The sequence below is a fragment of the Sorghum bicolor genome, chromosome 2 (assembly GCF_000003195.3).
Source record: "Sorghum bicolor cultivar BTx623 chromosome 2, Sorghum_bicolor_NCBIv3, whole genome shotgun sequence".
In the NCBI taxonomy this organism is placed as follows: Eukaryota; Viridiplantae; Streptophyta; class Magnoliopsida; order Poales; family Poaceae; genus Sorghum; species Sorghum bicolor.
In genome coordinates, this window is record NC_012871.2 from 14,089,963 (window position 1) to 14,116,405 (window position 26,443).

The following is a 26,443-nucleotide window of genomic DNA, read 5'->3' on the forward strand; positions in this document are numbered from 1 at the left end:
TATCCGGACGTGGGGGAAACTAAGGACAAACAGGGCTGTCACCACCTGCTGCCGACCCCTAAACCGTGGGATACGAGGCAAACGAGGGTAACCTCTAACCTAGACACCACGTCTACGTTATTAGCTACTACTCTAGCGTTGCGCAGGTCCTCCCGCCAGCCAGCAAGAGTCCCTCTACTAGAGTATCTACCGAGAGATAGACAACGAACCCGTAAGATTATAAGAACACGATAACGATTACTCAATAACTTCTTAGAACAAAAGAAGAATACAACCTTTTCTTACCCTAATATGGTATTCCAGGTTGTAGAGGTACAGCTCGGGAAGCGGGCAGCACTTCGGCTCTTCCGCCCAGTGCAACTAGGGGAACGGACCGGGTGCTTTCTACTTCTCTTACTCTACACTCTAACTCACTCTCCTATTCTATTCCTAACTAGAGGCTAAGGATATGAGTGCAAGCTCTGCCTCTCTACTACTACTCTTGTATCTCTCTTTATTCTTGTGGACTTGAAGCTTGAATGGATTGAGTGATGATTGAGAGGCCCTCTCCCCCTCCTTATATAGGTGTGGAAGGTCGGTTTGGGAGGGGGTAAACTGCAAAATGCAGCCGGGAACCGCGCTAGGGCTTCGCATGCACTGCCTCTGCAAAAGGCGGTGGGGAGCTGGGCCAGGCCGGGGTCGGCCGACCCTAGGGGGCGGCCACGGTCGACGAAAGCTAGTCGGCAGTCTACCTTGGGGTATACCCACGGTAGTAGTTTATCGGTAGACGGTGCGCAAACTACGAACTTGACTCCCAGCTCAACGGCTAGTCTTATGCCATGCAAGCATGCTTCGTATTCGGCGACGTTGTTTGACGCCGGAAAAAGGATCCGAAGGACGTAACGCAGTTTGTCCTTGTTGGGTGATACGAACAGTATCCCAGCGCCGGCACCGTTGATGTTCAAGGACCCGTCAAAGAACATTGACCAGTGGTCTGAGACATCGGGAACGGAAGGCTCGTTGAGATCCGTCCATTCAGCAATGAAATCGACCAGGGCCTGAGACTTGACAGTGGTGCGACTCTGGAACTCCAGGGAAAATGGACATAATTCCATTGCCCATTTCACGATTCTGCCATTGGCGTCTTTATTGCGCAGGATGTCCCCGTGAGGGAAACTGGTTGTCACCAGGACTCGATGGCCGTCGAAGTAGTGCTTCAGCTTTCTTGACGTTATTAGAATGGCGTATATGAGCTTCTGTATTTGTGGATACCTGGCCTTGGACTCGTTTAAGACTTCACTTATGAAGTAAACTGGTCTCTGGACCTTGTAGGCGTGACCTGGTTCACCTCGCTCGACCACTATTGCCGTGGAAACAACCCTGTCGGTTGCAGCAATGTAAAGGAGTAGGTCTTCATTGGGCTGAGGCGCTGTAAGGACAGGTGGTGAAGTGAGGAAGGTCTTAAGCTGGTTGAATGCGGTGTCGGCTTCTTCTGTCCAAGAAAATTTTTCCGACGCTTTTAATAGTTTGAAGAAAGGGAGGCCTTTTTCTCCTAGCCTTGAGATGAAGCGACTGAGGGCGGCCAAACATCCGGTTAGCTTTTGGATATCCTTTACGTTCTTCGGTGGTCGCATGTCGAGTACGGCTTTGACTTTTGAAGGGTTTGGTCGTATGCCGTCGCGACTGACGACGTTGCCGAGCAGTAGACCGGAAGGAACGCCGAAAATGCACTTCTTGGGGTTGAGCTTCCACTTGTACCTATTGAGCGCCTTGAAAGTTCGGTCTAAGTTGTCGATTAGGGTGCTCGCGTCCCTTGTTTTTACGACCACGTCGTCTACATAGGCCTCGACGAGGTCATCGCGAATCTCGTCGTGGAGGCATTGCTGGATGGCCCGTTGATAAGTGGCTCCGGCGTTTTTGAGTCCGAAAGACATGGTCGTGTAGCAGTATGCGCCGTAAGATGTAATAAAAGACGTTTTGATCTGATCTTCTTCCTTTAGCGAGATCTGGTGATAACCAGAGTAGCAGTCTAGAAAAGAGAGGAGTTCGCATCCGGCCGTTGAGTCGACCACCTCGTCGATGCGAGGGAGACCAAAAGGATCTTTAGGGCAGTGTTTATTGAGATCAGTGTAATCAACGCACATTCTCCATTCATTATTCTTTTTGCGTACAAGAACCGGATTGGCGAGCCAATCGGGGTGATACACTTCTTTTATGAATCCGGCTGCTAGAAGCCGTGTTATTTCTGTCCTAATAGCCTCCTTTTTGTCACGAGCGAACCGTCGCAGTTTTTGCTTGATTGGTCTTGCGGTCTTCGAGACATTTAAGGAGTGCTCGATCAGGTTTCGTGGGACACCGGGCATGTCTGCGGGTTTCCATGCGAAAACGCTCACTTTGTCCCTTAGAAACCTGCCGAGCGCGTCTTCCTATTTTGGATCCAGGTTGGCCCCGATGAGGGCTGTCTTCTCGGGGCTGCCTTCGACCAGCTGCACTTCTTTGTACTCCTTGGATTTTGAGTTCTTCCTGGATGTCTCCTGTTCGGGTAGTCGGAGCTGGTCGGGAGGCAGCTGTGCGGCTTGGTTTGTTGTTTCTGCCATGCGGATTGAGAGGTCGATTGCCTCGGTGATCTTGAAGCTTTCTTCTTCACAGGTGTACGCAGTGTAGACGTTGCCTCTGACGGTTAGGACACCCTTCTCCGTGGGCATCTTAAGGACTAGGTATGAGTAGTGCGGGACTGCCATGAACTTTGTCAGCGATGGTCGGCCCAGTATGGCGTGATAGGTCCCGTCGAAATCCGCGACTACGAAGTTGATGAACTCCATCCGGAAGTGGTCGGGTGTGCCGAATTGGACAGGCAATGTTATCTGTCCGAGAGGCACTGAACTTTGACCTGGCAAAACCCCCCAGAATTGGGCGTCGTAAGGTTTTAGTTGTGCAGGGGATATCTTGAGGGCGGGCAGGCTGTTGCGGAAGAGGATGTCGATGGAGCTTCCCCCGTCCACGAGCACGCGCTCGAATCTGATGCTGTTGATGCAGGGGTCAAGAATCAGGGGGAAACGACCCGGCTCTGGGATAGCGGCCCACTGGTCCTTCCTGCTGAATGAGATTTCCCTGTGGGACCACGTGAGAAATTTCGGGTCTGCGATCAGCCCGTCCGTGCTGTCTATGTTGAGGCAGGCTCTCTTTAACAGCTTTCTTTCTCGCTTGGACTCAGTGGAGACCTTGCCCCCGAAGATGGAGTGGACCACGTCAGTGGGGCTGACGTATTGGTGTCGGGGGTCCCTATCTTGGTCCTCATCCTCATCTTCGTGGTCGTGCCCGTCGCGCTTGTTATTTTTCTTGGCGGAGTCGTCTTGGGCGGCCCGCCGTGTATAGATACTTTTGAGGACGCGGCACTCTTCCATGGTATGATTGGACTTTGGATGTAGTTGGCATGGTCTCTTCAACGTTTTGTTGTAGTCTTCTTGGTAGTCCCGTCGTCCATTGGGACGTTTGACCGTATTTACTTCGTGGTCGTAGTCGCGAGGGCGCTTTCCTCTGAAGTCGTCGCGGCTGTCGCGCCGCCGATCCCAACCGTCTCTGTGGTCACGGTTGTCGGGGCGACGGTGGTTCCTGTTGTCGTAACGACCGCGACCGTCATCTCGCCGGGAAGGCTGGTCGGGACCTCTAGCGTCGTCTCGGATTAGTTTTTCTGCGTCGTCGGCGTCGGCGTAATTTTTGGCCGTGGCGAGGAGTTCCGCCACCGTTGCTGGTCGTTTACGTAACAGCTTGTTCCTCAGCGCTTCGTGGAAGCGCAAGCCCTTGATGAAGGCAGAGATGGCCTCGTCGTGGGAAATCTTCGGGATTTTGAGGCGCATATCCGAGAATCGTCGGATGTAATCGCGCAGAGGTTCGTTCTTCCTGTCCCTTATCCTTTCAAGGTCATATTTGTTTCCAGGCTGCTCGCATGTGGCGATGAAGTTGTCGATGAAAGCCTCGCGCAGCTCTTCCCAAGAGTCGAAGGAGTCCTCGGGCAAGCCAAGAAGCCACTAATGACCAGCCTGGTCGAGGACTACGGGGAAGTAGTTAGCCATGACGTGCTCATCTCCTGCGGCTGATCGGACGGCGATTTCGTAGAGGGTGATCCAGTTCTCTGGATTTTCCTTGCCGTCGTATTTTTTAAGTTTTTCGAGCTTGAAATTGCAGGGCCACACGACCTGGCGGAGGTGTGAGGAGAACTGTCTTAGGCCCGGAGGACCGTGCGTTGCATCGTACTCGATGCGGCGCAGGTTTTCGTGGACTGCTCTCTCTGCGGCGCGCCTGTTGATGCGGTCCCGGGCATCTTTGGGAGGGATATTGTGGCGGAGATCCCTGTGCTGGTTTACTTCTTGGCCGCGTACGCGGTTCTGCTTGCGGCGACCGTCGGCATCCCGACCACCATCGTCGCGCCATGAGTCCCCTCGACTGTTGTCGGGGGAGCGGCTGCGGTGACGCCTGCTGGGAGACGGTGAGGCCCGGCTACGATTAGTCTGGTCAGAGGCGGCTTCCGTATAAGAGACGTCCTGGACTCTCTTGAGCAGAGTGGCTGTCTGTCCCATTGCAGCGATCAGGTGTGCTCGGATGCTGGTCCGGACTCCCTGGCATTCGGGGGTATCAGGAAGCCGATCTAGGTTAGCCATGGCGACAGCCACGTTGGCGCTTGGCGTTTTGTAGACTGGCTGGTCCCCGACCATGTCAAAGGCATCGTTGAGATTATTTGGTGGCATTTGTTGTTGCTCGTCTGCGCGTCGTCGGGCGCGATCGGCGTTGCGCTGTTCGCGGAGTTGCCTCTGGTCATCTGTTTCTCCATCAACGACCGGTTCGTCGGCGCTGACATTGAACACAATATCCCCTCGCCGGGGGGGAAATATCGGGAATCGGTTGAAACTCGGAGGGTGTGGAGGAAAATCCAGGTCGTAGTCCTCGTCTTCGGTGTCTATAACCTCGGTGGGGACGGAACCGGTGCTTGAGTTGGTGCTGGAAACCTGGCCGTCCCGTAGTTCTCGGATTGTCACCATGTTGACGTAGTGACGATCGTTCCTTGTCGGCGACCAACCCGCCTTGCTGAAAACGGATTGGGTGTGCTGTGAGTAGACAGAGGCCGAGTTGTTCAGGCCGCAAGGATAATCTTCCTTCTTGAGCTCGACGGATCGTCCTGAGGGGGTTGAGGTTATCGTCATAGACGTTCCCAGCCGTTCGTGTGTGGCGACACGAGTTGGCCGGCGGGATTTGAAAAAACCCGCTGGAGCAGCTTGCTCGGGCCGACGCAGAACTCCGTCTACTAGTTGGGAAACTTCGAGTAGCTTGGAGTCAGCGCGATCAAGCACTTGGAGAAGGTCCGAGCAGTCGATCTTCTTTCCCTTGTAGAGCGGGAACGGTGGTCGGGCGCTTGGTGCCGTCACGCGTGTGGTCGGAGATGGCGTGATCTCAGATTGGATCTGGATCTCTTTCGAAACCATGGTCGTGAGGCCGCCGCTGCACGTCGTCCACGTGATCTGGCCGACGGTGAACGTGAGGCCTTCAGGCACGGTCGCGGAAGCTGGGATCGTGACCATCTTGTTCGCCGGAAAAGTTGCACGCACACCCCCTACCTGGCGCGCCACTGTCGACGAAAGCTAGTCGGCAGTCTACCTTGGGGTATACCCACGGTAGTAGTTTATCGGTAGACGGTGCGCAAACTACGAACTCGATGGTGACGCAAGACACGGACAAGCTTTTTATCCAGGTTCGGCCGCCGAGTTGGCGTAATACCTACGTCCTGCGTCTGGTTGTATTGATTTGTGTTGAGAGAATATGATATCCTAGGGGGGTCCCTTGCCCCTCCTTATATAGTCTGAAGGGCAGGGTTACAGATCTGGAAACTAATCCTAGTCGGTTACAATTGTCATAGATAGTTCGATATCAATTCCTATTCTAACCGACTAGAATCCTGCTTGATCTCCACATCTTGCTTCCTTGCGCGAAACTCCAGGCTGTCGGATCAAGCCTTGAACTCGTCTCGTAATGGGCCAAGCCTCCTGGCCGAAGTCTAGCCGTAAGGGTATAGGGGTCTATCCCCCCACAGCCGCCCCCTGGCTGGCTCCGTTGGCCCAGGCCCAAAGCCCAGACGATGCTCCTCGGCCTTCTGAGTTTGAATCCAATTGCATTTCGATGCACTTCTGTATTTGAATTAAATGTGCCTTCAATTCTTTGATTTTGGCGGCTCAAACCCTAGTGTCCTGCATACACATGTGTTCACCAAAACTGTGGAATTTGGTCAGCATAAAAAGCCCTATTTCTAATGTTTGGTGATATTTTATAGAGTTTGTATGCATGTTGGTGGTATGAAAAGTGTATTTTAAGAAACGCCAACAATAGCGAAACGCCAACAAATTAAATATGTACCTTTACTTGCTGCAGCAACCCAATCCTTTGTGCAAATTAATGCCTGTACCATCTCAGGCTCAAGACGACTGCGATATGGGTCAATAACACGACCAGCAGCACTAAAAGCAGACTCAGATGCTACCGTTGATACCTGTATGGCCATTACATCCCTAACAATTTGTGAAAGGATAGGATATTGTTCCCTCTTATTTTTCCACCATGCTAAGATATCAAATTCAGCAACTTTCAGCAGCGGCTCTCCAAGATACCTATCCAACTCATTTGACTGAACCATATCTGGTTCATTTGCATCATACAAGAATTCTTCTAGGTCATGGTCTACATTTTCCATAAATATATCAGATGTGGTACTAGGTCCATGTGCAGCCCCTTTACTAGTATGCCTTGATGATGCAGCAGCACTAACATAGAAGTTGTACAGTTTCTTTATGACACTCACAAACTCATCAAGTTCAGCTTTATAATTATCACCATAGAATTTTTTCATGTAGTACTCTATGAGCCTTTTCTTGTACCTAGGATCAAGAAAACAAGCTACAGCAAGAGCTTTGTTGGATTGGTCCCAATATTTGTCAAATTTATCATTCATAGCAACTTCCATTTTTCTAATTGTATCATCTTGACCACAACACCAATCATCAAGCAAGAGCTTAATATCACAAAAACCTCTATAGAATAAGTTTGCAGTAGGGTATGAAGTGCCAGAGAGAATTTTAGTGAGATCATAAAATTTCTTCAAGCAGACATAAATTGTCTTTGCATTGTCCCATTCAGCAGAGGATGGAGAGATATTGGCATACCTACGGCGATCTGAAGACTTTAGACTAACAAATGCATCCTTGTAATACAAAGCATCTCTCAGCATTAGGTAGGTAGAATTCCACCTTGTGGAAACATCCATTTGAATACCTCTCTTTGTATCCAACCCCTCTTCGGTGGCACACTTCATAAGCACTTCCCACTGCAGTGGAGACCCTTTCACCGCTAGCACAAGTGATTTAATCTTCTTGAGTGTCCCTGAAATGACTTTCAACCCATCTCTAGCAACCAAATTGAGAATATGGCAGGCACATCTAACATGAAAAAACATCCCATCACAAACTAGGGAACCATTACCATTCTCTTTCAGATCTGAAATTATATCATTGACAGCCACTTCATTGGAACTAGCATTATCTAAGGTCAAAGCAAACAGCCTATTTTCAATGTACCATTTAACCATAACTTCAGTGAATGTCTGTGACAACTTTGCACCAGTATGCCTACCTTTTACATTGAAGAAAGCTATAATCCTCTTTTGCATACACCAACTTTCATCTATCCAATGAATAGTAACACACATGTATCCTTTATTTTGGCATGAGGTCCACATATCCATTGTTGCACTAAACCGACACTTCATAGTTTTCAAGTGTGCATACAAAGTTTCCTTTTCTTCAAGATATTTGTCCATGATTTCTTTTCTAACAGTGACACGAGATTTTATTGGAAAGCTAGGACGAAGAGATTTTATGAAATCTACAAGATACTCATGCTCAACTATATTGAAAGGATATTCATGCATGGTTATTGCCAAATTCAATTTCTTCAAGCTAACAACTTGATCATATTTGAAAGGCTGCACAAGAGCATTTCCAGAACCAGGTTGCTTACCAACTTGAAGCTGTTGTTGTCCCTTCACAATATTGTGTTTCGACCTCAAATGGTTCTTGAATGCAGTTGTCCCACAGACGCCCTCAGCTCTGTACCTCTGATTGCACCTAGAGAAATTACAATATCCTCATATCTCTTCAATCTCCTGTCCTTGCACCTCTATATATTCCTTTTTCTTGGTGAAATACTTCCACACCCATGATGTCAATTTCTTATGCCTCTTGCCAGAAAGGTGAGCCTGCTCTTCATCGTCGTCATCACCATCATCAGCAACACTGATTGGTACTACGTTTGTGGGACATGTTGTTGCTGGTGCACCAGCGCCAGTGCCCCCACTGCAATTAGTGTGAACATTTGGAACTGGAATAGAAGAACCAATCGTCGAGACTGCTACTGATGCTGCTGTAGCTGGACTTTCACAAGTTCCACTAGATTCAACACTTTGAGCTGAAGGTCTTTTTCTTGATCCTACATATTACCAAATAATCAGTACATTACTAAATCTGTAAAATATTTCAAATAACTAAAGAACCACAGATCCGCACCTTGAGATTGAGAAGTTGCTGGCGGTGCTGGCGGCGGCGCATGAAGCAGACGGACACTCTTTGTCTTGGCCTTGGTTGCCTTGCCCTTCACTGCAGAAGAACCACCATCTCCATGTCCAGGGGGCGCCATCGACCGGTGCGGACGAGGGGTGACGGGGCGCGCTGAGCTTGTCTGCCGTGGTCACTGGACGACGCTGGACGACGCGGCGGCCTTGCGCGGGGCCGGGCGAGCGCGGGCGCGCGGCGGGCGAGCGCGGGAGCGCGGGCGCAGCGGCCTTGCACGCAGGCAGGGGCGCGGGTGCACGCGGGCGAGCGGCGGCTGCACGCCTGCGCTCGCGAGTCGCGATTTGCGCTTGCAACCACGCGTCGCCAGGAGGAGTCCAGGAGAGAACCGAGAGGGTCTGAGGGTGAGGAAGGGTTTAGGGTTGGCTGGTGGGCTTTCGTGGGCTGGGCTGCTGCCTGCTGGGTTTGCAAATTCGGTTCTGACCGAATTTGAATTCGATCAAATTCCGAATATAATATAGAAATATGGAAACCGGTCGAACAAACCCCAAACCGATTTCGCTCCGAGTTCGAATTTACTACTCCGAATTTCGAACCGAATCCGAATTTGTCCGAAAAATACGGAATCGATCGGGTCAAATTTAGAAAACGATGCAGTTCGGTTCGGGATATTTCCGTTCTGTTTTCAACCTTATGCACAACAGCTGCCAGTTCAAGGTCATGGGTGGGGTAGCGTTGCTCATGGTCTTTCAGCTGTCACGACGCATATGCTATGACCTTCCCACTCTACATCAGAACACATCTAAGTCCCTGTCTCGAAGCATCACAATAGACCACAAAGTCTTTCTGAATGTCAGGTTAGGCTAGCACAGGGGTGGTGGTAAGCTTCTGTTTCAAGGTCTGGAAGCTCTGTTCACACTCAGGTGTCCACTCAAACTCATTGGTCTTCTTGAGGAGGTTGGTCATTGGCTTGGCAATCTTAGAGAAGTTCTCGATGAAACGGCGATAGTAACCGGCTAAACCCAGGAAACTGCGGATATGAGACACATTGCAGGGTTGCTCCCATCCCTTCACGGCCTCTATCTTGGCTGGGTCAACTGCAACTCTCTCAGCTGTGAGAACATGCCCAAGGAAGGCGACTTCTTCAAGCCAGAACTCGCACTTACTGAACTTGGCATAGAGCTGGTTCTGCCTCAACTTCTCCAAAACTACTCTCAAGTGTTGCTCATGTTCTTCGGTAGAGGCTAAATAGACAAGAATATCATCAATGAATACTACAACAAACTTATCCAGTTCTTCCATGAACACCTTGTTCATCATGTTCATGAAGTAGGCCGGAGCATTTGTGAGTCCGAAGGACACAACGGTGAACTCATACTGCCCATACCTCATGAAAAAGGCTGTCTTTGGTATATCCTCCGGTCTAATCTTCATCTGATGGTACCCAAATCGGAGATCAATTTTTGAGAAGAACTTGGCATCCTTCAACTGATCTAATAGGTCATCGATCCTTGGGAGAGGGTACTTGTTCTTGACAGTCACAGCATTTAAGTTCCGATAGTCAATACACATCCTCATGGAACCATCTTTCTTTTTCACAAACAAGATAGGGGAACCCCATGGTGAAGCACTAGGTCTAATGTACCCCTTATCTGACAACTCCTTGAGTTGTTTCTTGAGCTCCTCTAGCTCATCGACTGACATGCGGTAGGGCCTCTTAGCAATGGGTCCCGTCCCTGGTAGAAGGACAATCACGAACTCCACATCCCTGTCGGGTGGCATACCCGGCAACTCCTCGGGAAACACGTCAGGATACTCACTCACCACAGGCACCTCAACAGACTTGGCTTCTAAGGCACATATCATGGGCGCCTTCTCCTCATGGTTAGGCTCACATCGAAGCACGCGACAACTCGGGTGCGTTATCTCCACATACCTCGGTGAGCAAGATATCACTCCCTTATGTCGGGTCAGCCAATCCATCCCTAGGATGATATCCAGTCCATCTGACGGAAGTAAGGTGAGGTCGGCTAGAAAGGGGTAACCCTCAATGGTGATACTCACTCCCTGACATTTATGGGTGCACCTGAGGTTGCCTAAAGGGGATATGGTGTCTATGGGTACTTTCCATGGCGACACGGGTAGGTTGTGCTCTCGTGCAAATCTAGTGGATACATATGAGCAAGTTGCACCAGAATCAAATAGGACTGATGCCATAACTCCCTGTACCAAAAACATACCGTACACCGCGTCGGGGGCGTCCTGCGCGTCCTGCGTTGTCAGGTGTGTGAGACGGCCGTGGGTGGCTCCCACAGCTGGCTTGTGAAGTGTGCCCTGAGCAGGTGCCTGCCTGGTCGAAGCTGGGGCCGGCGGTGGAGCAGTCTTCGTGGGGCAGTGGGCAGCCTTGTGGCCTGGCTGACCACAGTTGAAGCAAGCGAAAGGCACACTGCCGGTGGAGGTGGGTGCAGCGGCCTTCCACGTGCTGGTACTCTGCACGGGGTGGCTCTGAGTGGGGCAGTGGTAGTTGGCGGTGTGGGTACCACCTCCTCGACTCGGAGCCGGTGCAGCGCCCTGAGCAGTGCGGGGGCGCGACGGAGGGGGCACGTGAGCACGTGGCCTCTAGGGTGCCGGGCCACGAGAAGAACCCTCGGACCGGCGCTTCTTTTCCTTGTATTGAGCGTCGGCCTCCAGGCGGTCCCTCTCCATCTCCAGGGCCTTGTTGACCATCTCCCGGAGGGTGTAGCAGGTGTGACTCGAGAGGGCCACCTTGAGGCGCGTACTCAAACCCTTCTTGAAGAAGTACATCTTCTTCTTCTCAGTGTTGGACTCATCTGGTGCATACCTCATGGTGCGGGTGAAGCGAGTGGCATACTCTTGAACCTTCTGAGTGCCCTGGGAGATGTTGCGGAACTCCTCCACCTTGGCATCCATGACACCCTCAGGCGCATGCTGCTCACGGAACGCCTCAGTGAACTCGGCCCAGGTTATGCCCCCGGGGTTGTCATGTGCGTCACTGTAGCTGTCCCACCACGCGCGTGCAGCACCGATGAGTTGGTGAGTGGTGAATCCCACACACTCCTCATTAGTGCAAGTGGTGAGGTCCAGCTTCTTCTCGATATCGCGCAACCAGTCCTCGGCGGTGATGGGATCATCATCAGCACAGTCAAAAGTAGGAGGCCTTGGCTTGAGGAAGCCTTCCAGCTTCCTTTGGAAGTCATTGGGCGGACCTCCTCTAGGGCAACGCAGTATGCCATCCGCCAGTGCCTCCAGAAGGTTGGTCTGGCGATCCATCACCTTAGACAGAGACGGTGGCGTCGGCGGTGGTGCATCATTGCCCCCGAGCCGAGGGGACCTAGCTCTCCTGTTGGGCTCCTCTAGGGCAGGCTCTCCTGGAGCGGGCTCCACCCCCTCCATCTCGAGTCTGGGGGCAGGAGAGGCAGCACCTCGAGCACGCCCACGTCCACGACCGGGGTACTCCATTGCGGGGGAAGGGGAACGAATGTTGAGGCATTCAGAACGGTGACACGCCATCTCTCTGCATGGATTAGGTCATGATTTTATGTGCTAAGACGAGTGTTTAGATAATTAGGCAATTTAATTCATAAAACATTCTATCCAACACTCATACAAAGAAGCAATAACATCGATAAAATGCATTAAGACCCAAACATTCATTACATGAGTTCATTACATAGCGATGCCTTGGGCAACTACACCAGAGGGCTCGCGAGAATCGCTCTACACGCAGGTAGGTTCCAAAAGAACAGGACATTCCGCTCTACTACAGATAGTGAGTTACATGTCGCATTATTCGCCACACAGGGCACATAATCAGGACGGCTACTCTACTCTACTGGGTAGGAACGTAAGGTGGGGTGGCGGGGCTAGAGCTAGGGAACTGCTCCTCAGCGTCCCTATCCATAGCCTGGAGCTCGGCGTCTGTGCGGTAGAGTCGACCAGCGTACTCCTCCGCGGCCTCGAGCTGTATGGTCCTCGGTGTCTCGGGGTAGTGCTCAGAAGGGCAAGCTGTGAGGTTGAGAGTAGTGGATGCAGGACGGAAAGAGTGCTTGTTGTTGACACTTGCTAACACCACTTGAATACTAGGTTGTCATCCCCAGCATGACACTAGAGTGTACAATGGTATTTATACGCACACAGATAAATCCGCAAGCACACGGATACAGTTGTAGCTTTTACCCGGTTAAAGGTTTTATCGTATCCACAGGGAAACGGGAGAACTGATGTACGCTCTAACTTAACCTAGATAGATAGATAGGTGTAAATAGTAAAGATGGTAGAATTGAATAAGAACAATATTAAAGGTAAGATAACAATGGGTGATAATATGGGAATAGAGAGTAGAGCAATCTAGTATATGGGCGATGGTAGGAGAATAGAGAGGATAACTATGGTTTCTCTACTTCAAAGGGGTATGTCTATGTTTGGGACGAACCACGTGATAAGAATACACCACAAAGGATGCTTATCCATAGGCCGATAAACCCTACCAGTCCTGCTAACATGAGGTGGACTACAGGGGACCAACGTAACTGACACCTACGCGGCCTACCACACGATCCAGCTAGATAGGGGATATCCACAAGTAATCTAGGTCTAAGCACCACGCTTACACCTATACTACAACTCTAACCTATAGGGTCCTATAGATTAAAAGCACTCAAAAGAGTTGTGAACCAGAACATACATGAATAGTAATTGCATAATGAAATAGAAGTAGATTACCAGAGTCATCCCATGAGCAAGCTTGATTAGAACTTGATCATGGCGAAGTACAACCGGAGGAAGAACCAACAGGCCGGCCTCTCCTCCAATCCTCCCTCGCTCTCCATCTCGCTACTATCTGGATCTACTCTAGTTTAGAGATGAGAGGAGAGCTCTCATCTCCAAACCCTAGCTTTTGCTCTGTCTATGTAGAGGAAAGGTTATCCTTCGAGGGCACCTCTCAACTCTACAATGAACTTGTTCTCCTCCAGGGGCCAGGGGGTATGCTTATATAGTCCCCTCAAGTGAATCTGGGCCGTCAGATCAAACCGACATTGATTGAACGGTTATCCTTGATCCTTTAGGTCAGTGGAGCGTAATCCGCGAGACGGGTTCTGATTGGACTCTAACTCAGGGCGGGCGCCCTAGGGGGAGGGCGGGCGCCCTGCCCCCAGGCCCGATCGCCTTCTCGTTCGTTCCCGTGGCTTCTGGAGTCTTCTAGATGATAGAAAATTGCTCAGCATGTTAATATCTCTATGTAAACCCGACATGCGGGCCTTTCCTCCATATTTCCTGATAACCCCCTGCAGAAATAGACAAACACCAAAACTCGTGGAATTCTGTCAGATAAAACCCTAAGTCTGGATGTTGGTTGCATTTGGATCCTTTTCTTTATTTATTTGTTGATTATATTTGGTACTTAAGGACCGTCAACACTTGCGCGCCTCCTTACGCAACTTTGAAGGGAGGGACTCCTGGACACAGGCGATCTCCTTGACACGCTTGCTGTCAGAAGCGATCCAACCCTGGCGGTTCCTCTAGGCCTTGTCCCTGAAGTACTCTGTGGTCTTGATGAGCTCAGCCAGATGACGAGTGTTGTGGGCGGATTCGACCCTCAGCAACTCGTTCCCTTGTGATAGACGCTCGTAGTGGGTCTCCAGGCACAGCTTGCTGAAGATCTTGTCCTTCTCTTTTTGACGGAACTCGCTCAAGAGCACGCGCTGGTGCTCGAGTCGGTCCTCCAGCTCAAGCACCTTGGCGTCCAAGTGGTCGCCTCGGAGCTCGTAGTCCCTGGCCTTGTTCTGCCACTCCTGAATCTCCTGCCTGAAGGCGACCTCGCGAGCTCGGCTGAAGTCCTCCAGGCGGTTGCGGCTGTGGCACTCCGTTAGGATAGCATCCCTCAGTATCTTCTTCTTCCTCTCCTCCATCTCGAGGGCATGGTCGGCTGTGAACATCAGGTCTCGGTAGCGCTTGTTCTCCGCCTCGACCGCCATGATGTAGCGATCCTAGGCCAAGATGTAGCGACCCGAGATCTAAAGACATGGGTTTGTCTCCTCCTGGGCAAGCTGGTCCACAGCCAACACATGGACTGTGGCTCCCTCAACGTAGGTGAGGTCCAGGGCGCGAGGAAGTAGACGGAACCTGCCTCCCTAGATATGCTCCCACGCGTCCTGAACCATGTGGCGGAGGGCTTGGCGAGTCACAGCCTGGACGCAGTTGACGATCGAGGTCTCGATCGACAGCTCCTGGAAAGCTGCCACTCCAGGGAGCGTCGCACTGGCGGGGACGGTGAGGTTGATCACAATGTGACCCTGAAGCTGTCCATCTGGCCTCGCCTCTCCACGACAGGCGTAACGGATCGGCTCAGTGGGTACCCCAAGCTCAGTCAGCACGTCGTACAGCACGGGCACGAAGCCGCCATACTGCTGGGCGTCCACGACCATCTCAATGATCAACATGGTTCTCTGCATTTACCCAAAAATGGAGTTAGAAAGGGATTTAGTGAGGTTTAGGTGGTGAAAGAATGGATGTAAAGTTAAGCATGAATAAAAAGATGCAAGGTCGGCGAATATAGTCTGAAAAGACAAGTCTCGCTCCTGATTCTGTCGTCCAATCCTAAGGGTCTCGTCCTAGGGTCAAGTATGGCTTTGATACCAACTGAAACGATCTAGATTTCCACGAAGGGAAATCCTCACATTCAAAATGTAAAACGATTGACGCGCGAAGGAGTCAATTCGAAATACCCGAATTTCAGCTATTATACAAGTCATACACGAACAAAAGAGAGTACAAGAGGGGTTTACTCATTATTACATCGCCACTTGGTGGAATCACACTCACACACACACCATGCAGAACAACATCGGGTAGATAGCGAAGGCGCGAACTCTGGATCCTCCAAACTTGAGCGTAGGATGAGACAACTACTCCTCCCAATCGTCGCCCGCATAGTTGTACTCAGGCTCAGAACCTGTTTCCAAAGTATCAGTACGATTTGTACTGGCCACTGGCTCCCACCCTATGCTTTTTGCGAAGCTTTGTGGTAGGTGGAATGCAAGAGGATGTATCAAAGGTCCTAATTTATGGCTATAGCTTCCTATGCGAACAAGTCACAATTTTATAATAATAATATGTCAAATTTTATTCCAACTCCATTCCACATGTTCTCCCATCCCAACACACTTCTCACCACACTCTCACTCTCTAGACGGCAAGGACGACTCCCGCTCGTGCCTTGCCTCAACGGCCAACGCCGAATCCAACACAAACCTAGGGGAAGGTAGAAGAGACTCCTCTCTCTAGTCAAGTGAAGCGGAAACATAGGAAAGGTACATAGCCATAAACAGCATATGTATCGATCGATCAACCAGAAACTCTGCAGAGGTTTGCACTACCCACAAGATCACCATCATCGACGCTGTACATCGTCTAGGCTGATGCTGGGCTGCCTTCCAACTAAACACGATGCCACCCTACCACTTAGAACTAGGGCCATGCCGGAGTACCACCGACATGCTGAGACTGTGAGACATAGTACCGGGACCCCAAGGTCACTACGCTGTCTTAGGAGGGTGTGGGTCCCATGCCCGTACCTCCCTACACTTTCCGCTAACAACCTAGTAGTAGTGGCACCGCCCTAGCTGGTCATACATCTGTCCCGTTCCATGGCTAAGGCGAGTGGGAATGCAAGGATTCCTACGAACCGGTTCCCAGAACTCATGAGTCCTTAGGGGGACCGAATAGGACAACTTCACGTGGGGCCGGCCGAGGCCCCGCACAACGGGACACCCGGTCACCCCGTGCTAAACAGCACCTCCCATCCTGGCGCTTCGTCCCACGAAGACACTCCACTCCGGGACCTCTCCCTGTCACATGTGCCCGCCACAGGCATCTCTCTTGGGGAGCGCCCAGGTAGCATTCCCCCGGCAAGACTTGTCCCAAGACTCGTCGTACATTCCTGCTCGGTCGACTCAACACTCTCCACACACCCGAAACACACGCCAAGATCTCCCCTAGTCCGATATTAGGTTTAATGGCATCATATGCCTTATCCAAATCCAACCACTATCCACCAAGCATCACATCACTGATATAATCCATAGTAGAATACCAGTAGTAAGATGCGAGCTTATATCCTAACTGCGGGTAAGCAGGGTAATAGGTTGCGACAAGGTAAGGGCTCACAAGCATTTCTACCATGCATCCTATCTCAAAATATTGCATAAAAGTAAAGTGCTAGCTTCTAAATTCATGGCATGGCTAATAGGGTTCTACGAGGTTGGGTGGGACGTGGCACCTGGCAAGTCGTCCTCGAGCTCCTCAGTGTAGTCGGGGTCGAACTCCTCAGTCATCGACTCCTCCAGGTCTGTCAAACGAGACATATGGTCGCGGTAAGCGACTCCTATAGATGTCACAAAAATCAAATGGAAGAATCAAAAGAACCAAATGCACTCATAAATAAGCCTAAGACGTAGGGTTTGTCTTTAGAAGAATTTGGACACTTGATTCGTATTTTTCGGAAAATGTATGGGTTTTATATGATTTATACAAGTGAAAGGATTTTGGAAAAAGAAAAGAAAAAAGGGCAGAGGATCAGGTCTGCGGCTTGGGCTCCAATCTGGCCCAACACGGCGGTCAGGGGGAAAAAGGCCGGCGTCTGCCTGCTTGCTGCTGGGCTGGCGTTCCTGGGCCTCGGCCTTACGCTGGGCTCGGCCCAGTGGCCAGGAAGCGGGGAGGGGGCGCGGGTGTACGGCCGTCTGCGGCTCACGGCAGGGCTGGTGGACCGCTAGCTCGGTCTTGGTGGACCTAGACCACCCTCTCCCTTTCCCCTTTGGTTCGTGGTGTATCGAGTGCACCCAGGCGGTTCTTTTCTCCTCTCATCTCTCTGTTCCCACTCTTCCACGACACCCAGGGGCAGTGCGGCGCCCCGGCGGCGCTCCGGCGAGCGTCTTTCTCAGCCGGCGCCCCTCCTTCCCACTCGAGGCAGCGCACCCACTCATCCTTCTACTACGCGAATCAAGGGGCGCCGTTCTCCCTCTCTCTACGGACTTCAGCGCCTTCGAACGCTCCGCGCCATGGCAGAGACCCGCCATGGCAGACGCACGGCCGTACCTCGCGCCCAGGCACTCCCGTGCCCCTCCCTTAACACTAGCATGCGCACGGTGAGTTCTAGGCTAGGGCGAACTCACTTGCAGTGATTTGGGGTTTTCTAGTGTTGCTCCTAGGCCGGAACGGGGTGAGTGCCGTGGGTGTTCGTGCTCATGGTGAACACGGGCGCGAGCGTGCCAGTCTGGACGCGTGCGGCGCGTCGATCCGGGCGCAAGGGTGGTGTGGGTACAAGGCGGGCGTGAAGCGGATGCGAGGGGCACGAAAAGGTGGCGCCTTGGGTGTGTTCGCGATGGCGGCCATGGCGGCGCTCACGCCGTCTCGGTGGTGAACGTAGACGGGGATCGCGAACGTACCGGAGGTGGCGGGGTTGAAGGCTGGCGATGCAGTGGAGAGTTGGGGCCGTGCAGGGGTTCGCAGTGCCGTGCCGTGAAGCCCATCGCGAGGAAGGGGAAGAAGACGGCGGCAGCGGCCTCCTCCTCCGGTGCTCCGAGCGGCTCCGACGGCGAGGTCGCTCCTCCTTCTCCTTTGCTCCTCCCTCCGATTGCGGTGCTCGTCGCGTGGTGGCTCTGCCGCAGCGTGGCGGCGGAACGGGTGGGGTGCGCTAGGGCTCGGGGAATTGGCTTATATAGCCATTCCCGATCATGGCTTGCGGCGGACGGCGGGGACGCCATCGGGACACGTGTAGGGCGTCCGCATCTCCTAGGCTAGGGCTTGGGGCCACGGGGGTAGTTGCCAGCGTGTAGGTGCCCTCTAATCCGAAATCGTCCGGTCAAGGCGAGGGATCGGGTGGCGTCACGATGGCAGGGCGTCGGGGAAAAAGCAGAGGAGGGGGCGAGGTGGGGGATGACAGGCGAGGTCCGCCTGTCAGCCGCGCGGGGTGTTGGGCGATGCCGCGCGCTTGGCCGGCTACTGGGCGGGGCGAGTGCTGGGCCGCGGTGGCGCCTGGGCCACTTTGGCGAACCGCGGGCGCGGTCGGGGCAAAGCGATGCTGGGCCGCGCGCGAGTTGGGCAGCGGACTGGGCCGCAAGCCGAGCTTGGGCTAGAAGCCGTTTTTCGAACCCCAGCCTAGCACAAGTCCTTTTTCCAAAATCTAATAGCCTTTCTATCTATGCCTTGATCCCCTATTTGTGTATACAAGCTGCCCCTTAAAGGAAGTCCTCTAGGGGTCTAGGGTTTTATGGGCACTAACCCAAGGTTCGGCTTTAGAAGAGAAATCATTACATAAATAAAAGTTGTTGATTTTATTACTCATCACATAAAATCAATAAAAGCCAAATCACAGGTTTAATTAAATATGCATATGCTCAACAAATAAATAGGCTCTACTTGTGCATCTACAGGGTGTCTTCCTACCATGAATTCACCAAGCAAGGGTTATTTTTAGAAAAAAATTTCAGGTGGTAATTTTGGTATTTTGTGAAAATTTCTGGTCGTTACACAGCACCAGTCGATAATCTAAGGAGACATGGTGCTAAGGTTGTAGGGTTGGGGTATGTGTGATGTGAAGCTGGATCGGTGTGTCGCTCTCTGACTAAATCGTTGTTTATCTTGAACCTAACGGAAGATCGGGAATCCTATCCCCATTATTTGGTATCAAAACCTCAGGTATACCATCAAGTTTATATTTACCCTAGTTTAGTTGATTTTGCTTTGTCCCATAGTCCACCACCATATTTATTTCCTGTCCTACAACCATTCGCGACATAGCCTTGCATATTTTAATTTCAGAGTCTACCATATTGAGTTTGTGTCCTAGGTCAAGGTCTTATTGATGGTTTAGATTGTGTTCTTTTCTAGTTTTGGTTAATCTCTTCATCCGTCACTATCATCATCTGTTTGCATCTTGTGTCCACTAAAACCCTGATTTGAGCAGTTTCCTTAAAACTATCATAACTTTTACATCCGAACTCGAAACGGGGCGAATTTTATATCTACGAATAACGCCAGGAAATTTTAGATTTATTTTATCCTAGCAAAGCTAGGTTCTCAAAAATTAGATTTGCAAAATACGATTAGGAAAATCGAGTTTCTGGGCCCACAAGTTTTGTCATGCTTTTTATAGCATAATCCTGATTTTTATAGACCACATCTTTTATCCAATTGAGCTCAATTTTTTTATGGTTTGTCCTTGTGTGCTTCTTGCTGAGAAAAAATATCAAAAGAGCAAAAGCGAGAAAAAAATTGGACAAAAGAAAGTAAAAAAATATAGTAAACGAAAGGTGAAGAGATCGAAAAAGACCATCAATAGCTCTATTGTTTGTGGTGCCTTTTGCCTTATCCATATTTCTGTTGCTACCTTTCATACTTGTTTCTATTCATACTTATTTTACTCCTTTGTTTATCACAACTGGTGCTAGGAACACGTATAGGCCAACAACTAGGATAAGTGCTCTTGACATTTATTTAATGTTGCTATTTGTTACTGACTTGTGTGCTACATATATATTTATTCTTTTGTGTGTCTCCTAAGCTACATATATATATTTATTCTTTTGATTCGAGAGATGACCATGATTTCCCATCTTGATAGTCGGCTATCTATCCTAAATTCGGTCAATCACTTCTCTACTCGACTTAGACCGGCAAAAGCAAAACCCTATATTTATACCTTTGCCTTGATAGCTTTGCTCGTCGTCTATCACCATGATCTTTACTTCATGCTTCATCCTTTGTGATCATGTGGCCACCTTTCCATGCCACCATGTACTTTTATCACATGTGTTGCTATGCCTAACTCAAATCACTTAAACACAAGGCATTAGCAACTTGATGTCATTAATTACCAAAACCAAACTTGGGCTTTCAGCAACTTCCAAGAGTAACAAGCACCACCAACTTGCAACACAAACACCTAGTGCCACTCGATGCAACCTCATGATGCAATCACACTAGAATCGCTCTCTCACTCGATCAGATGAACACTATCAAGCATGAGTGAGTTAGAGGGCTCCCAAGCACCACCACATAAGCCACTAAAGCCTTAGTGTGCTCAACAACCGACCAAAGCCGAGCTCCACCTCTATTTATAGCCCCCAGCCAAATAAAACCATTGGAGCCCTACTACACAAAATGTGTGAGCCTCGGATGCTCTAACACTAGGCGTTGGGTGCGCCTCCCTAAAGTCCAACGCTCACCGAACAACCACGTTGTTGATGGTAATTAATCCTAATTTTCAATCATCAACTAATCATAGGAGAGATCTAAAAATGATTTATAAAGTAAGGTTATAGGGGTTTGTCTTCGTACTTCATGGCGCTTGGCTCTAAAGCCGTCCTCCCTACTAACATGGATTTTCGAGCACCCAGGGTTGAGAACCATGATGAAGACATGTCTAATTAGTCTAGAGAGCTCAAAATAAATTATGCCAAGGAGCAACGACTTGACTCCTGTGTTCGAACGGCCAAATACCTCAAAAGCTTACGTAGGTACTACAACCAAAATATCAAGGAGTGGTTCTTCATGGTCGGTGACTTGGTCCTATGTAGGAAACAGAACCTAGAGGGCATCCATAAGTTGTCGTTGCATTAGGAAGGTCTCTTCATGGTGACTCTTGGAAGTGGCTCTATTTTTGACTTCTCCCAACATGTGCATAGGGTCAACTCTCTATCCTTCGGGTGGTCGGCGGATACTCCTTGGCAGATCACTTGTGCCCTCCTACGCATGCTCGGGCTCTGTGCCTCATGCTTAGGCCACTTGACAAACTAGGCCCGAATGAAACTCTAAGTCACGATAATCTGTCAAACTAACTGAGCGAGCATATTAACATAGCACACAGAACCATGTTCTAATGCTATAAATATATAAAAGAGCTCAAGTTACTTTCAAAAGTCTTACGCGATTCACGGCTCATCAGCAGTGTCCAAACAAGAATTACAAAAGCACTACGTGCTTGGCTAACTATCTATGACCTAACTACAGGTCTCCCCCTTGGTCAGCGCCCTCCTTAACCTCATCCATCAGTTCGATGTCCTTGGCGATCTACACAGTCGCCTCCCGTGATGACTCCTGAAGTTCATCTGCCTGCTCAAAGGTTTGGACCTCGTTGGCAAATCTGATCTCCAACTGCCCGAGCTCGATGAAAGGGTAATGTGACCGTGCAATGCCAATCACTTGCACGACCACATATTCCCCGACACTGTGCAAGAACTCATGAAGGCTGCTCTAGGAGTTGGCGCACCGGCTCCCCACAAGATTGGCCTCCTCCACGTACCCCGAAGATGGCTAGTCAGTTTCAGTGTCGATCAGGTCAAGGACCGACTTGATCCCCTCTGCCATCTTGTGGCAGTGGTTCTTCCACCGTTCCTTGTCCTTGATCAAACTCTTTTTATTACAATCAAAATGTTACATTCATGCTCATTATTCTGATCTTATCACCAATATAACTGAACAATGAATACAACATTAATCTTATCATGATTCAATATCCTAAGGTTAGAGAAGAGAAAATAAAGTTTTGGTTATGTTTGTATTTTTCCACCAACAGAGCTCATGCACTTGATCTCTATCTTCTCTCTGTAAGCATAACACACTTTGAGGAATGTGTGGGGGAGTCAATTCCCCAAATTCTACAAGTGGAAGTTTCAAACTGACAACAGGCTCACAACCATTGATGATTTAATATCATACTATATGTGATTAGATGTGCGAGATAAGGTGTGCATGTTGTGCCTTGAATGTGATATTTGTTTTGTCATTTAAATCGAGTAAGAGCAGGAGTTTATCCTATTAACACTTCATTAAAATGAGAGTTTCATGAGTTATATGAGTTTCCAATCCTGATGACATGAGTTAATGAATTTATTTATTCACGATGACACGAGTTTATCTTGTGAGCTATTATTCATTTATGACGACGGAAGTTTTTTTCTGAGTATTTATTTCATGACGTCTCTCTTGTCTCTTGATTTTCCGCGCGTGCTCATTTTCTCTGGCTATGAGATAAATATCTCATTTCGTTGTCTATTCATTTGTACTTTGATACTTGCACACACAACCACGATTCCGCTGTCCCAAAGTTCTCTCCATTCTAGTACTTGTGCGCACAAGTCCTAGAAGACTAGGCCTCCAGAACGTTTGTTGTCTTCAATTTTATTTGTACGGACTGCAATCATATTTTTGGAAGTGTCGCTGGCGGCACGACTACTCACATCATCTTCTTTCTTCCTCGTGGTGGCACACGTTATCGGGTTGATAGGCATTGCTACATACCTACATGGCATCGAGCAAGACGACTACATCAACAAGCACTATGCCGACTAGCGCAAGTGGCTCTGGTACTGCTAGGTATATCTCTAATCCCGTCTAGTAAGGTTTTGTGTTAGTATCTTACTGATTAGTGTCATATACATGACGTTCATACTTAGTTCACACAAGCACATATAATATATAATGTTACCAATATTATTATTATTATTATTATTATTATTATTATTATTATTATTATTATTATTATTATTATTATTATTATTATTATTATTATTATTATTATTATTATTATTATTATTATTATTATTATTATTATCTAGATTATATTGTTACTGAATATATCTAAATTTCTAATAGTTTGTAGGCGTCTCTTTTCTTGCGGTCTCTTCGATGCGAACTTTAAGCTCTGATAAGCAGTGTAATTTTTACTAAACTCTTATTTTTTAGAGAATATTGTGTTATGTCTTGTTGTTAATTGTTCATATTTACTTTTGTTTTTCTTGTGAAATATAAATTGTGAGGCACTATTTGAAGTGTCCCTCGTAAAAACAGAACTCTACATCTACAGAACGACGTGAGGTCTTTATCCGTGTGGCCCCGCTCATTACCGTGTGAGTGGAGTAAGGCCTTGTTCAGTTCGCAAAAAGTTGTGAAAAACGGCACTGTAGCACTTTCGTTTTTATTTGACAAACATTGTCCAATTATATAGTAACTAGGCTCAAAAGATTCATCTCGCGGTTTACAGATGAACTGTGCAAATAGTTTTTGTTTTTATGTATATTTAATGCTCCATACATGTGCCGCAAGATTTGATGTGACGGGGAATCTTGAAAAATTTTGCGAACTGCCTAACCCGTTGGCCCCATTCCGCAAAAGCCACCACCTTCATATCCAACGGCCCACCCCGCCCGTCTATATCCGCCTCCAAACCCTACCCTTCTTCATTCCTTCCCCTCCGGCGCCGCCACCCCAGACTCTCCGCCGCCGGCAAGATGGGCCGCGTGATCCGCGCTCAGCGTAAGGGTGCGGGGTCCGTGTTCAAGTCGCACACCCACCACCGCAAGGGCCCTGCCCGGTTCCGGTCCCTCGACTTCGGCGAGCGCAACGGGTACCTCAAGGGCGTGGTCACCGACGTCATCCACGACCCGGGCCGCGGCGCGCCGCTGGCCAAGGTCACCTTCCGCCACCCGTTCCGCTACAAGCACCAGAAGGAGCTCTTCGTCGCTGCTGAGGGCATGTACACGGGCCAGTTCGTCTACTGCGGACGCCGTGCTACGCTCTCTATCGGCAACGTCCTGCCGCTCAGGGGGATCCCCGAGGGTGCCGTCGTCTGCAACGTTGAGCACCACGTTGGGGACCGCGGCGTCTTTGCCAGGGCGTCTGGGGACTACGCTATCGTCATCAGCCATAACCCAGACAACGGCACATCAAGGTGACGATCACACTCTCTGCCAAAAGGTTGCATAACGGGTAGCTGGATGTGATGCGTGGTTAGGGAATGGTATCTAGTTTTCTTAGGTGGTGGCGAGTTGTTTGTGTAGAATTTTAGTTAGTATTAGTATTTGTACTATACTCGTTGCATTCTGAAATGATTAGTAATGAATTGTGTTAAGACTCTGATTGCTTTTGACATTGTGATGTTATCCGAAATATTTGAGACTGTAACTTTGTTTTATAGAAGGATGCTTGTGAAAACATCAAAACATCTGTGTAGGCCCTTTTGTGTCCACACAACATTTATTTGCAAACAAGTCTCTGAGGGTACTTTTCTTGCATAAAACACTTAATATGGTGACCCTAGCAGTCTAGCGTTGTTGATAAATTAGTTTCATGAAATGATTCCAGTGCTGCGAATTAATTGACAATATAGTTTTATAGTTTTGGGTCAGTTATTCTGTCATTGTCTGGTTTAGCTATGCAAATTTCAATGGTTTAACCACTAGAGTTAAGTAGTAGTTATTATCTCTATGTGGAGATCTTTTATCATAACCCAGTATGGCAGTGTTGAAAAACTATTGAGCTAAGCTCTGTTTTAAACTGGTTGGTATTTAACACCTCTTTATGTTTCCCAAATTTTTGAATGTATGCTCTGTTCCAATCATATCCTAGATGGTGAATATACCTATGTATTGTACTCATGCGGAACTGTTCTGTTTTATCAAGATGCTAGGATGGATTTTTTTTGGTTTATGTGCGTTTTTTCCAGCAGGTTGTTGTGTTTGTGTTTATGATGTCATTTTAGTTCAATGTTTGAATGTTTGTTCATATACCATTTCACTTTTGAACCCTTCTCAATAACACAATCAACTATAAGCAACTAGTAGAAGAGGCATCTAGTTGAAATGTTTCCTTAGAAACTGAAAAGGGCTAATTTCGTTACAACCGCAATGAAATTCGGCTATGTCCATTGTGGAAAAAACGAAACTGAAAAGGACATCTAAGATGTTTCACAAGATGACCAAAACCAACTTCTTAGGACAGAGTACATCCTTATCTATCTTATAAATGATATTTGTTGTTACCAGTAATTTGCTAGTGGACTGCAGCATTTTGCTAGCTTCTCTGATATGCTGTGTACTTTTCAGTTTAATTTGGGATTACTTGGTTTCTTGGATTAGCCTCCTGTAAGAGGTACAAACCCCTGGTATTGTGTTTTTCAGGATCAAGCTCCCGTCTGGTGCTAAGAAGATTGTCCCAAGTAGCTGCCGTGCCATGATCGGGCAGGTCGCTGGTGGTGGCAGGACTGAGAAGCCAATGCTGAAGGCTGGCAATGCCTACCACAAGTACCGTGTGAAGAGGAACTGCTGGCCTAAGGTGCGTGGTGTGGCCATGAACCCTGTTGAGCATCCTCATGGAGGAGGTAACCACCAGCACATTGGTCATGCCTCCACTGTCCGCCGTGATGCTCCTCCTGGCCAGAAGGTTGGTCTCATTGCCGCGAGGAGGACTGGTCGTCTTAGGGGCCAAGCTGCTGCTACTGCTGCCAAGGCTGACAAGGCCACTTAAACTCGTTAAATTTTCTATATGCAGCATTAGATATCTTATAGATTAAAACATGTTTGGATCTTAATTTTGTGTGTCATTCTGATGAGCGATGAACATGGACGTTTCAGTTTTTGTGGCAAGCTACTGATGAGATTTTTGTTCTCTTTAATCAAAGTTGTACTTTATGTTCTCTTGTTTTTGTCTAGTTGTTACAAAACTTAAGTACTTCATTCCAAACTGTATTTTGTTCTGGTTTTCTAGATACATAACTTTTGCTACGCACCTAGATATATGGTAAAAGCTGTGTATCTACAAAAGCCATAATAACTTACAATTTGGAACATGGGATATTTCATAATCTGTACACTGATATGCATTTATTTTCTCAGTTTTTCCACTTCTGTGTGCTTTAGTTATTTGTTGTCTGACAGACAATTAATGAGTACTTTTCTGGATCACAAATTTAGGGCCTTGTTTAGTTCTAAAATTTTTTTCAGATTCTTCATCATATCGAATCTTGCGACACATGTATAGAATATCAAGGGGGTGTTTAGTTT

At 48.8% G+C, this 26,443-nt stretch overlaps 1 protein-coding gene across 1 annotated transcript; it reads left to right on the top strand.

Moving 5' to 3' along the window:
• LOC8057923 (60S ribosomal protein L8) lies at nucleotides 23,808-26,085 on the top strand. The gene is made up of 2 exons (XM_002459703.2): nucleotides 23,808-24,333; nucleotides 25,562-26,085. Exons 1-2 carry the CDS (start codon nucleotides 23,894-23,896, stop codon nucleotides 25,905-25,907), a joined length of 786 nt encoding a protein of 261 aa, XP_002459748.1. The 5' UTR covers nucleotides 23,808-23,893; the 3' UTR covers nucleotides 25,908-26,085.